Below are 14,434 nucleotides of genomic sequence, written 5' to 3'. Positions count from 1 at the left end.
TACTTACTTATTTACTTACTTACTTACTTACTTACTTACTTATCCATCCACCACCTTTATTATTTTACAAATAACTGAAGGTAGCAAACATACCCAACGTACCTTCCTTCTCCTATTTTCCCTATAACCACAATTAGGATTGGAAGTTGCTAAGTCATTAAGTGAGCCATCACATGACTGGATTTAATTTTCTGACCATTTTTATTGCAATCATTAAGTGAATCAGTCATTAAGTGAATCCAGCTTCTTGGAAACCAGCTAGAAGGTCATAAATTGTGATCATGTGACCACAGTACACTGCAACCATGTTCCTTTTTACTGAAATATGATGTGAATGTGTCATGCAATAAATCAATCAATACTGCAGCCATTGGAAATGCGAGCCAGTGCCAAGCATCCAAATTGCAATCATGTGATTGTATCCATGGTACAATGATCATAACTTTGATGATGGTCATAAGTCATTTTATTCAGTATCGTTGTAACGTCAACCATCATTAAATAAATGATCATAAGTTGAGGACTACCAGTATGTTGTTGTTTTTTTATTTGATTTATATGCCACCCTTCTCCGGAGACTCAGGGCGGCTTACAATGCCTTCATACTTTTTCTATATATTTATACAAAGTCATCTTATTGCCCCCACAATCTGGGTCCTCATTTTACCTACCTTTGAAAGAATGGAAGGCTGAGTCAACCTTGAGCCTGGTGAGATTTGAACTTGCAGTAATTGCAGGCAGCTTATGTTAATAACAGTACTTTAGTCTGCTGCGCCACCAGGGCTCTTGTTAATGTTAAAATTAAAGTTACAATTAAACTTGTTTTGACTATGTAAAAATGTTAAAGGCAATTCCGTTGCCAACATACTATGTTGGACTTATTTTACAGACAATACCTAGTTCAAGGGTTCATTTTTTTTGTAATGTAATTAGCTGTATCAAAATTCATTTTTTAAGGCAAGCACAATAGGGAGAGCCAGTTTGGTCTAGCATTAGGCTAGAAAACAGGAAACTATGAGTTCTAGTCCTACCCTAAGCATGAAAGCCAACTGAGCGACATTGGGTCAATCATTTCTCTCAAGTCAACCACCTTACAGGCTTATTATGGAAGTAATAGGAGGAGGAAGGAGTTTTAGGTATGTTTACTGCCTTGAGTTATTTGTAAAAATAATAAAGGTGGGATATAAATAAATACTTTTGGAGGAGCTAAAGAGTAGTAGCAAACTGGATTGATTCTGAGTCCATCTAACTCTTGCTATTAATGCATTGTTAATATGGGACCTCTTGGTATTATAGTTCCAATCTAGCTCTAGGTCTGTGATGGTGAACCTATGGCATGGGTGCCACAGGTGGCACACGGAGCCATATCTGTGGGCACGTGTGTTGCCCTACTCCGGGCCCACCTGAAGTCGGGAAATGGGCTGTTTCCGGCTTCTGGAGGGCCTCCCGTGAGGGGGGGAGGGAAGGCTGTTTTCCCCCTCCCCAGGCTCCAAGAAAGCCTCTGGAGCCTGGGGAGGGTGAAAAACAGGCCTACTGGGCCCACCGTGCCATCACGTGCCAAAAGCGGGGGTAGTGCAGGGGGACTCACATGCACATGCATGGGGGTGGGGTGCATTGAATTATGGGTATGGGCACATGTGTGCGCAATCCCACCACATGATCCTCACTTTTGGCACGCGACAGCAAAAAGGTTAGCCATCACTGCTCTAGGTCATTATCATCCTGGTGTTAGTTACACACCGTTTGTGTAGTTTTTAAAATAACATGCAATGATTAATAAGTTTGTCTTGTCCTCTTATAATCATACATATTTCTATGATTCTTCATAGAAATATTTAATAGAAAGCTTTCATATGATTCTAATTAATCCTCAGAATTTCACATGCTTCTATCTGGAATGATTCTCAGGACCTCTTTCTGACTTCAGAGTATTTCCTAATTTTGTGTATAAACTAGAAACCACACTAAATCCAGTAATGCTGGTATTTAACCCTCATTATATAATCAACATATTTCATTTTGGAATATACTGAATAACTTTAATGACCTTGAAGAATCAGACTTCTTAGCCTTAAAAAAGTAGCCAGTTAATTAGATCACTTTTAATTATGAGGCACACTCCTAAAAATTCTCTACTTCTAATTAACTTTTCCTGGCTAAATTTTTTTAAATATATTATTCAATTTTAATTAGATTTTTTCCTTTTTTTTTTTTTAATAAATTAGACTTTGATTTGCTGCTTCCTAGGATGGTTAAAATCATCCTGTACTTAATATTGCTTGTTAATCATATAATTTCAGTTTGTCAGTTTTATACTGTTGTATTTTATCAGTATAATCTGTTTTGAATCCTGAAGCTGTAGCTAAAAGTCAAAATATATATAGTGCATTGAAATTAAAGCTTACTATACTACTCAATAATTACAATTTAAATTTAGAAATGAAATGCCAAAGAGTAAATATTTTAGTATGTTTTTGGCTACTGTTGTTGAAATTGAACTACAAAAAGTTGCATTAATGGAGAGATAGGAAGGTGTAAATGTTATTGTAAATTTGGTAAATATTTGGTTGCTCCTTGTATTTTGATCTATGACTAATGTTCTATCTATTCAGATGTTCATTTTTTTTTTCATCACTTCTTGACCTTTTCACTAACAGTGGTAGATACTATTTTCATAGGTGGAAGTCAGAAATAATTTCTGTGTTAACTTATGTATATCCAAAGATGGAAATGTCTATTGTGCATTATATAATAAACTCCTGTACAATAATGTAGCCTTTCAAGGGTGTTTATACCAACTGTATTCACATCTACCATAACTAGCTGTAATTTGTTGCCTGACAAAAAACATGTGATGTCATATCAGTAGTTAGTTAAGAATATTGCAACAATATTTTGTGATAAAAGGATGAATAGAAAAGTTTTCTAAACATTATAACTATTGCAAATTACACTGGGGATAGTCTATAAATTCAGTAGAATATGAAAACATCTGTCTTGTTTTGCATTTAAAGTGACAGCATTTGTTGTGACTAATTTTCTAGCTTCTACATGAAAGCATACTATTTTAATCAACCACATACTGTTCGTTTTTGTATTGCCTATTTTACCTTCATTTCAGGCAAGGGTAATTTATCATGTATGTGGTCATATTATGGAAACATTGGCTTTGAAATATAATAATTAGAAACAGCTGTTAACATTTTTCAGATTATATGGCTTTATCCCCCATGTAATTTCAAAATGATCAAAGAATTAAACACTAGTTCTAGTACATTTGGTATATGCATATATGAGTGTGTCCATGTATGTGTATGTATGTATGTGTGTACACACACACACACACACACATATGACTTTTTGAACAAAATTGTTACATTATTAACCCATTTACAATTATGAATTAGAAATAGACTTTGAATACATATAAATCAGCAATCATTGCATTGCATACACGTATCAGACATATTCAGTAACCTACTATTTCTTGTGGAACAATTGTATTTTTTCCCCTAAATAGTCTGCACATCAGAGAATGCACTAGTAATATAAATTGGGAGGACAGAATTCTGCTTGGATTTTATGACAAATTGTTTTGTAATATGAACTCATTATGAAATCAATTTTTAATCCAATTTATATTATGTCTCCCAGCATGTTTACAATGAGATGAGAAAAACCATTGTACATTATCATGACAAAAATGATAAATTATATAAATGACAATTTTGATATATTGATCATATGTATATATTTGATATATATCAAATATTGATACTATTTTTGTAAGATTTGAATATAATTACCTGAGAATTTTGAAAGTTGTATACCAAAAATATTTTAAGTTGAGTAAAATTGTTGTAGGATATAGTACTTGGCACATTATAAGAAAAATCCAGTAATGTTAACGTAGTGGATAAGGTGTTGGACAAGGAGCTGAGAACCAAATCCTCGTTTGACTAAAGTGTTCAATAGATTATATGAAACGCAAGCTCTTGCTGTAAATAGAAAAATTAGTAGAGATTTCAAAGAACCATTTGAAAATCAGAGACAATATTTACCATCTGTGAAAAGATGGGCAAAGATTGTATCAAGTAGAATGTGCATGCCAGCATTGCAGTGCCCTGATTTTTTTTTAAAGGCTAATTCATACTCATCTGCTTTACCTCTGAATCTTACATCTTCAGATCTTAATCTGGGAATAGAGGGATTCAAATATGGAATGAGATAATACGTTTTTCACAGTTTCAACCTTATGCAAATGCCAAGGCTGAGACTGCCCATTGCAGACTCAAAAACTTCAGGCAGGAATTTAAGTTAAACAAACATTTTTTAAAAAATGTATTTTTCTTTTAAAATGCAATTGTTTGAGTTCATCATTCATCACATACACATGCATATACATACACCTTTGTTAACCTCTATTAATAAATTGGATTTGATCCAAATGGTCAAATCTAATGGTAATATTATTAATCCAATGAATAGTAATCACTATAGTAATATAGTGTGATGTAATTAATATAATGTAATATAAACCACAACAGTCAACTGAAGCTATGGAGTGCTTCAAGCTATTAATTTAACTAATTGAGCCTTCATGGCTGTTCTACCAAGTGCTAGAGTGGGAAAAATGTTACCAATCATATTATCAGTACGCTGATGATACTCAGCTGTACATTTCCACCCCAGACCATCCCAATGATGCCTTGGAAGTGATGTCCCAGTGCCTGGAGGCCGTGCGGGTCTGGATGGGGAGAAACAGGCTTCGACTCAACCCTTCCAAGACCGAGTGGCTGTGGCTGCCGGCGTCCCGGTATAGCCAGCTGACGCCATCGCTGGTTATTGGGGGCGAATCATTGGCCCCCACGGAGAGGGCCCGCAACTTGGGTGTCCTCCTGGATGCGCGGCTGTCTTTAGAAGGGCATATGACAGCCGTGGCCAGGGGGGCTTTTTGTCAGGTTCGCCTGATACGCCAGTTGCGCCCCTTTCTGGACCGGGACTCCCTACGCACGGTCACTCAAGCACTCGTCACTTCTCATCTGGACTATTGTAACGCTCTCTACATGGGGCTCCCCTTGGGGTACACCCGGAGGCTCCAACTGGTGCAGAATGCGGCTGCGCGGGGGATTATGGGAGCGACGGGGCGCTCCCATGTGACTCCTCTCCTGCGCGAGCTGCATTGGCTTCCGGTGGACTTCCGGGTGCGCTTCAAGGTGTTGGTGATCACCTTTAAAGCGCTCCATGGCTTAGGGCCAGGGTACTTACGGGACCGCCTTCTGCCACCAATAGCCTCCCACCGGCCGGTTCGCTCCCACAGAGAGGGCCTCCTCAGGGTGCCGTCGGCCAGACAATGCTGGCTGACGACCCCCAGGAGGAGAGCCTTCTCTGTGGTGGCACCTACCCTATGGAACAATCTACCCCCAGAGATACGAGTGATCTCCGACCTTCGGATTTTTCGTCGGGCCCTAAAAACTCATTTTTCCAGTTAGCCGGTCTGTCTTGATTTTAGGGTTAGTTTTTAAAATTTTAATATTGATTTTAATTGACAAGTTTTAAATTATGGGCCAAATTATAAATTATTTTAACTTTATTTTTAAACTGTGATGTTTTGTATAGATGTTTTTATCTTGGCTGTTCACCGCCCTGAGTCCGAAAGGAGAAGGGCGGTATAGAAATTTGAATAAATAAATAAATAAATAAATAAATTATGAGAATACACAAACATCAGATTGCTTTTTTTTCTTTCCATATGTTGAGCATAAGAGTCTACAGTGAACAGTTTCCTCTGGTTAGCATGTCAACTGAACAGGACTAGAACTCTCCAATATATTTATTTGGAAATAAAAACTACTGCAGGATAAGCATACATTCATTTTCTTGTGATTGCATCTTAGCATAAAGGTTTCTATTAAGTAGAGGAAAAAATAATCCAATATCCTCAGGGTTTCTTCTCAGTTAGTGGACTAGAATGGTAAAAAGCTTACTTCTGCTTAGTTGGTATATGACTTTCAAGACACAATGGGTATTTGGCTCTCAATTGTTAAATATCAGTTTAAAACTCATGCTATAAATAATTGATATATTGTACCTTATTTAATGAATTTGTATTGTGTCTCTCTGCCAAAGGCATTAAAATCATCACCCTGCTTTACTAATCACTACAAATTATTCACTAATGAATAGATATTAATAATATTGTCCTATAGGGGCAACATTGGTACATGCCTTTGATGGAATGAAATCTTTTAATATCTTTCAATATTATTGGCAGTTTCTTCATTTAAATTATTTCTACATTTGAATTTGAAGCCTTGGTTTCTTAAGATAATAGTAACTGCAGTATGGGATCTAATCAATTAATGATTATCTAATCTTTCATTTCTGTATGTTCCTATGAATGGAAATTAGTTTTCTGTGTTATTATGGTCAGTTTGTCTTCAAATGTCAAAATGAAGTTGTTCTGCCTTTAGCTTCTATGTCAGTTAGTTTCCTTTTATTTGCAATGGCTCTACTTGCTTGACATAAGAATCTATTACTTTTTGCTTATACTTACCAAATACATTTTCAGTAATATATTTATATACACAAAAAAGAAATATAGGCTTTAAATAACAGCTTTTATTGTGTAGTGGCAGATAATTTATGATAACATACAAAGTTTTTCAAAGTTAGCCAAGCATGCATTCTGATGCAAATAAACCAAGTCAATAATTTGTGCAGAATTTATGAAGGTTACAATAAGGCAAACTTATATAGATGAGAATGTGTGCATTCTTTATTTTCCCATTTGGTTTATAGAATGGCATGTGTCAAAAAAAACCCCACAACTGTTTCTCTAACTAGCTCTAATTCTGTAGTACAGCATTTGAGCTCTGTTTTCAGTTGTTGAGTTGGAAAGGTAATTTTTTTTTTACTTCTGGATCAGACTTTTCTAAAGGGGAAATCTGATGTAATTCAAGGAGAGTGCAATATAGTTAGGGCATGCTTCTCTAAATATATATATTTCTTTTACAACAGCAACAGCTTTTGGCTTAACCAAATTATTAATATTGTACTATAATTTCTTATCTGGTATTATACATTATATTATACCTGTGGGTTTTATTAAGTTAGTTTTTTTAAGTCAGTTATTACAAGTCAATAAATATACTTTCTAGTTTTATTACTACTAAAACCAAGCTTTAATTAAAACACCACTAGTAAAGAGTGCATTTATTCCTAACTTCCACATCAGAAAATTGCAGAAAACACCAGGGGGCATATTGTCCTTTTGATGATGCTCCTAATAGAAACTGTTCATGAGCACTGAAAGTAAAATATAACTGCTGTAGCTCTGAATGGTAATGACATTTAATTCCCATGAAAGATAGCTTTTCTTCTAAAGTATTGGGCATACTTTTATGAAGTTGTTTCTTCTTTTGGTTATGAAAAAAATCTAAAAACAAAAATGCTGCAGCAACATTAGTACAGCTCTTGCTAGTGTGTTATTTCAATCCAGAGTTGTTTCATTGAAGCTTATACAATATTAGGCAAAGAGGCCTTTAGGAAGAAAAATTATATGCATTTTGAAATTCATATTATCTTTTTATTTGGCGCAACCTAACTAAGTCTAAGATTATATTAAAGTTGATTCTGGAAGTTCAATGCATAAACCAAGACTTAACTTCAGTTTTTCTTCTTCTCTCCACCAGGATTACACATTAACAATGTATTTTCAACAATACTGGCGAGATAAAAGACTAGCCTATGCTGGGATTCCTCTCAACCTTACACTCGATAACAGAGTAGCAGATCAACTATGGGTGCCTGATACTTACTTTCTGAATGACAAGAAATCGTTTGTGCACGGTGTTACTGTTAAGAATCGAATGATTCGCCTTCATCCAGATGGCACAGTATTATACGGCCTCAGGTTTGTAGCTATGTAATCAAGAATTATTCACTCTTGTATGTTTTATTGATCATCACTGAGGAGTGGGGGATTTGATACAAGGTTGTTACATTAAATACTAGATTAGATCATAATATGCATAACATATTATGCATTTCATTGCTTTTAAAAAGGTTGTCTCTAGAAGCTAAACATTGTCAATGTTTTATTTTTCAATTGCCAATGAATTTATTGTTCACAATAGAAGTTATACAGGAGCTAAAAATTTTAAATCAAGAAGGAAAAGTGGATTTCTTTGGTGTAAGCTTTGCCTTTGAGTTCTAATTTCCTGATTTGTGGACAGTAAAGCAAAGGCTCTGTCCATGTTTGAAACCATGTTTCCCAGATTTTATATTGAAAGAAATGATTAGACATAGAGAACTACACACACAAAAATTGTATCTTTCTTTTTCTAAGCATAGAGAGAAAAACTGTGCCCCTACATGGTTTCTATATGCATGTGTGAAAAAGAGACTTGGTATTTTCGAGAGCAGCAGGCAATCTTGTTTATTTTTAACTCTGATCCTGTTTGTTGGTAATACAGATCCTGGAAAATGGCCTGGGTATTGACAGAAAAACGGGTTTTCTCTCCTGGTTTACATAGCAAGGCCTGCATTAATTAGAGCTTCCATATCTATGCTGCAAATGTGGACAACCAAATAGATGGCAGCTAGGAGATAAAATTTTATGTAACTATAATAATTGTCTGGATGTTTCAAGCCTAAAATATTGTGATTCTTCTTAGTAAAGATTTTTGTTTTATTATTATTTATTAAATATAAAATATATATTAGCTTTCTAAGTCTGTAAAGCAACTCTGGTTGGCTTACAATTAAAACCATAATTAATATGGTTTAATTTAAAAAATGTTTTAATATAAAAATATTAAAACATTGTGTACAGAGATCAGCAAAGAAACCAAGATTGGTCCAGTGGTGGCATCTTTTTCCAGAAGGCCAGCTCCTTTTGATATAAATTTCATTCTTTAAATATATATATATATATATATATATATATATATATATATATATATATGTATATGTATATGTATATGTATATGTATATGTATATGTATATGTATATGTATATGTATATGTATATGTATATGTATATGTATATGTATATGTATATATGCATATTCTTTCTAGCCAGGTTCCACCTATGTAAGCTAAGTTGTTCTTCAGCCCTAGTTCTGTGAAATCTCATTCACAAGTTTCTGGGCTTTTTGTATCCTGCTGAAAAGCAACAACTCTGTGCTGCAATTTGGGAGACTCAAATAGCTATTTCTGCCTTATAAGGCGTCATCAGTGAGCCACACCCTCTTCTCAAGTAACCTCCCTGTAAAGGTATAATGTGTCTTTTTCTTTTTTCATAGGCTTTTATGTGCATATTCTTTCTAGCCAGGTTCCACCTATGTAAGCTAAGTTGTTCTTCAGCCCTAGTTCTGTGAAATCTCATTCACAAGTTTCTGGGCTTTTTGTATCCTGCTGAAAAGCAACAACTCTGTGCTGCAATTTGGGAGACTCAAATAGCTATTTCTGCCTTATAAGGCGTCATCAGTGAGCCACACCCTCTTCTCAAGTAACCTCCCTGTAAAGGTATAATGTGTCTTTTTCTTTTTTCATAGGCTTTTATGTGCATATTCTTTCTAGCCAGGTTCCACCTATGTAAGCTAAGTTGTTCTTCAGCCCTAGTTCTGTGAAATCTCATTCACAAGTTTCTGGGCTTTTTGTATCCTGCTGAAAAGCAACAACTCTCCCAAATTGCAGCACAGAGTTGATACAAAAAGCCCAGAAACTTGTGAATGAGATTTCACAGAACTAGGGCTGAAGAACAACTTAGCTTACATAGGTGGAACCTGGCTAGAAAGAATATGCACATAAAAGCCTATGAAAAAAGAAAAAGACATATGTATATATGTATATATGTATTGACTGTTTGATTAGCCTATAGACCATATCAACATACAGGTTCAAACACATATTACCAATAAAATTCTAAACAAACAATTTAAAATGAGACTAAGGTAAAATACAATAGTGATAGGATAAAATACAATAATTTAATACATAAACATGTACAATAGAATAAAATGGCATAAAATTATATTTCTTTATCACCCCTGCAATCTACCTCAATCAGGCCCACATATGCTGATCTCAATTGGACCATTTTAGTCAGAAATTATGCTGTATTAAATATCATCTTCAGATTCTGGCCACACATGAGGTATGTTGTTTCAATATGGGCCTCCTACTGGGCCATATGTTTAATATGTAAATCAAGGTACTTATCTCTCTGTCTCTATTTATTTCATCAAATTTGGAGAGTAGTTCTTCAAGTGACTAAGTTTAAATTTTAAATTCTTCAAGAACTGATACAAAAAGTTTAACTAGGAAAATTTTGTTTTAATATTTTCATTTTCATAACCTTTCTCTACTTCTACAGTCAATGAGGTCTACATTTGTTCTTGGAAAATAGGCTGCATATGAACAAACCTAGAGCTTCATGGGAAGAGCAAATGTGCCAAGGTCTTCACCTCTACAACCAATTTCATGGAAAATGCATTGGGAAGGCAGGAACATAACTATGCCGCCCTATTTAATAGGAGCAATATGCACAAGTAAAATGATTCCTATGTACCTTTCTTCCCATAGACATCACATTATTCCAGTACATTTTACATCAGCATTGTGACTGAGAATAATATAAATGTAGGAGGATCATTCTGTTCTGGGGGAATAATGCAGGGGTGAAATGCTCCCGGTTCGGACCGGATGGCCCGATCCGGTAGCGATGGCGGTAGGTGGTTTGGAGAACTGGTAGCAAAAATCTCTGTGCCCCCCCCCATGCCCAGCTGAGCCGCGGGATCATCAGAGGCTTTTTTTTTAACTTTTAAAAGCATTTTTTCTACAACCTCTTTGGCTGAAAAAATACTTTTAAAAGGAAAAAAAAAGCCTCTGATGATCATGCGGCTCAACTGGGATAGTCAGAGGCTTTTAAAAGCATTTTTTTCTACAACCGAGATTTTAGAAAAAATGCTTTTAAAAGTAAAAAAAAAAAGAAAGTTGGCCACGCCCACCCAATCAAATTACCTGCCAAGCCACGCCCACAGAGCCGGTAATAACAAATTTTACATTTCACCACTGGAATAATGTAATTTCTATCTGCTGGAATTTGTCATCTCAGCAGGAGAAGTTAAACTTATATTGATTACCACTGGAACATTCTATTTTGCTGTACATTGTAACAGTGGTGGGTTCCTCCCGGTTCGGTCCAGTAGCAGTGACGATATGACATCACCGAACCGGTTCTCCCCCCCCTGCCCTCCCATCCACGTTATTCTTACCTTTTATTTGGTCCCACCCCCAATCTATTGCTGCCTCCTGAGTCCCAGCTGATGACTAGAGCAGTGGTTCTCAACCTGTGGGTCGGGATCCCTTTGGGGGTCGAATGACCCTTTCACAGGGGTCGCCTAAGACCATCAGAAAACACATATTTTCAATGGTTTTAGGAATAATTTTATTGTTGGGGGTCACCACAACATGAGGAACTGTATTAAAGGGTCGCAGCATTAGGAAGGTTGAGAACCACTGGACTAGAGGGAAAAAAACTGTTTAAACTCTTGCCGCGGGGCTTCAAAGGGCCGTCCTACAGCTGATCAGTGTTAAAAGCAAACAAATGAGTCGGGTCGTAAGTGCAATGACTTGGTCGTAAGTGTGAGGACCTTCCAGAAATGACTGACCAGCTAGCCACGCCCACCTAGTCACATGACCTCCAAGCCACACCCACAAAATAAGCCACACCCACAGAACTGGTAGTAAAAAAATTTAGAACCCACCCCTGCATTGTAAGGTAGCTTAATTCATCAAAAGGCATTCCAGACTTTTCCCTTACTTTGTACTGAGAAGGGGGGAAACTGCATGCATGTGTTTAAGAATGAGAAAGCCTCTCTATTGATTTGTAGTTAATGCAATCCATTGTCCTTGTTCTTGCATCCCTTGGCAAATATTTTGCAATCTTTGCAACATTTCATTGAGACAAACTTTATAAACTACTTTCTAATGTTGAATCAAACAATTTAGTTTAATATTTTGTACACTGTTTATCTCTGCAGAATTTCAGGCAGCAGATTTCCCCAATCTCTGCTGCCATAGTTGAATGTGGGAGTTTTTACACTGAAAATATGTACCATATTATTAGTTTTCCTATTTTGTTTTTGTTCTGATTTTCCCCACTTATTGTGTTTCTCTTGGTGAGTTATACGTGTCCATTTTCAGTTTTGGTTAAGACAGTGATGAAAAATGTGTCATGATGCCACAGTTCTGGTTCCAGTCTTTTCTTGCACTGCAGTGTTGCACGTAAGTACATCAGGTTCTTATCATGACATTGTGTCATGCATTTCATCATTTGCCAACCATCTACCTTTTCCTGAAAATAATGATGGACTTAAGTGATGCTCAACTTGAAAGACATTGTATAACCAATTTAGAATAAATGTTAACATTGGTTTATGATATAGTATTATATGGATAGAAAAGCATGTTAACTAGAAAGTCCTGACTCCTTCTAGAATTTAGGCATAAGGTCAGTATATTATGTTAACCCACTATTGCATTAGAGTTGTTAACTGACAAGAAAATGACCTCTGACCATGACCATTTTTGTTCTTGTATTAATTCCATTATATAATTTTTAAACCAACAAATTATGCAGAGTAGTGTATGAATTGGACCTGTAGAAATCAATCAAGTATATTATCTTCCTATCTACCTTGGACAATACTTCTATTAATTGAGTTAAATTAACAAAGTAGTTTAGGATTTTCACAAAGTTTGCATAACTATCTATGGGTAAAACATTCAGTTGGCTGAAAATCATAGGCCATCCTAAATAAGTGGTTTGGAGATATAATTTCAATTTTAAGTAGCATTTTTAAATATATGGAGTAATAGAAATATTTTTTTCAAACTATACCATGCTAACACCTTGTTTTCCATTAGTCTTCTGTTCCATATGAATTTAACCAAATTTATTATAAAGCCTAGAAATTGTGACATGATTTTCCCACTATATTTGAGAATTCTATTCATATACCTATATTAATGGACATCAGACATAGTATACCAAAAAAAAAAAAAAATTGTTTTATTTTATTTACCAATAATTCATTCTAAACACATAAATACAGGAATGTATTTATACAAGAGCGTATTGTAAGTTTTGTAACAGTCACATGATTAGAGTTAATAAGTTAAAGTTATTATTTAACCTATAATTAACTTGGGGATAATTGTTTCAAACTTGTAAACTATGCTGTATGTAATATAAAATTAGAGAGATATCTTTATCACTCAGCTTTCAGCAAGGGAAGAATTCTATTCTGTATTTTAAAATCTGGAACCTGACCAGAGGTGATATTCAGCCGGTTCGAACCGGTTCAGGTGAATGATAGTGGCGCCTGCCCGCCCCACCCACCCAACCCCGAGCTTTTCCATCCTATTTAGCCACATTTCCTAAACACAAATGCGTAGAAGCAGTGTGTGCGAGCAAAGCGCATGCATAGAAGGTCGCGCACATTTGGGTGCGCGGTGAACTGGTGGTAAAATTATGTGAAACCCATCTCCGAACCTGACTATCTTGGAAGAATCATTGTTATACCAAAGGGTTGCCTAAAAATTATTTGGAGAATTTGAAAAACTGACATTATTCCAGGTACTAAAGATTGGATTATGGAAATAAGCAATTTCTCTATTTTTGAAAATGATGTTTTCTCGAGTAATTAGAAAATGAAACATTACGTTTATCTTTGGCATGGATTTAAGGTTATCTTAAAACAATTGGGTATTATTAGGTTGTTTTTTTTTCCTGTTTAATAACAAGAGAGTATTATAAGGTATTTTTTATAAACCAGAATGATGCATTTTTAAAATTACTTTGTCCATTGGTTTAATGTGCTGTGATTTGGGGCATGGTTATTATTTGATTATTTAATGTCTCTTCTAAGTTACAGTTGTTGCTGCTATACTGAAAACATGCATTCTCCTTATGGTAAATATGTCCAAGCACCTTGCCTAGAGAATTATTCAGGCATTGACAGATGTTTACTAAAAAAAAATATCCTGAAGCTATAGACCAGCTGCAAAGCTATTCCAGTTTTTATAAATTTATCCATTCATCCATATTCTATAATGTAAATTCTTCAGAAATATTTAACCCTTTCTTCTGTCAATCCAATTCATCTTCCATTTAGCTTATGCTTTGTTGATATTCATCAGTCTCTTTATACACATTCAATAAAACTGTTTATCATGAAATTAGTTATTAAAATTGTCAATAAAATATATTATCTATCTTATGATCCACCTGCAGATTAACAAATTTCTCAGTCTATGCACACAATTGCTAGATATGTAATTATGTAGCTTTAAAGCAGCCAATCTCAACTTTCTCAGCCTAGACCTCTAAGTCTCATGAGAGCTCATTAGGGATTCAGCAAGA

The 14,434-nt window shown here is 35.3% G+C and overlaps 1 protein-coding gene across 1 annotated transcript in view; it reads left to right on the top strand.

Moving 5' to 3' along the window:
* GABRB3 (gamma-aminobutyric acid type A receptor subunit beta3) overlaps positions 1–14,434 on the top strand; it is a 124,320-nt gene that overhangs the window by 76,767 nt on the left and 33,119 nt on the right. The window contains exon 4 of the mRNA XM_070942730.1: positions 7,695–7,915. Coding sequence (XP_070798831.1) covers positions 7,695–7,915 — 221 coding nt within the window. The remainder of the gene's footprint in view (positions 1–7,694; positions 7,916–14,434) is intronic.

The sequence above is a fragment of the Pituophis catenifer genome, unplaced genomic scaffold (assembly GCF_029215685.1).
Source record: "Pituophis catenifer annectens isolate HBS135680 unplaced genomic scaffold, rPitCat1.0.hap2 SCAF_4, whole genome shotgun sequence".
NCBI classification, from domain to species: domain Eukaryota; kingdom Metazoa; phylum Chordata; class Lepidosauria; order Squamata; family Colubridae; genus Pituophis; species Pituophis catenifer.
The sequence above is the reverse complement of the archived record's forward strand: the minus strand, read 5'-3'. Positions and strand labels throughout refer to the sequence as shown.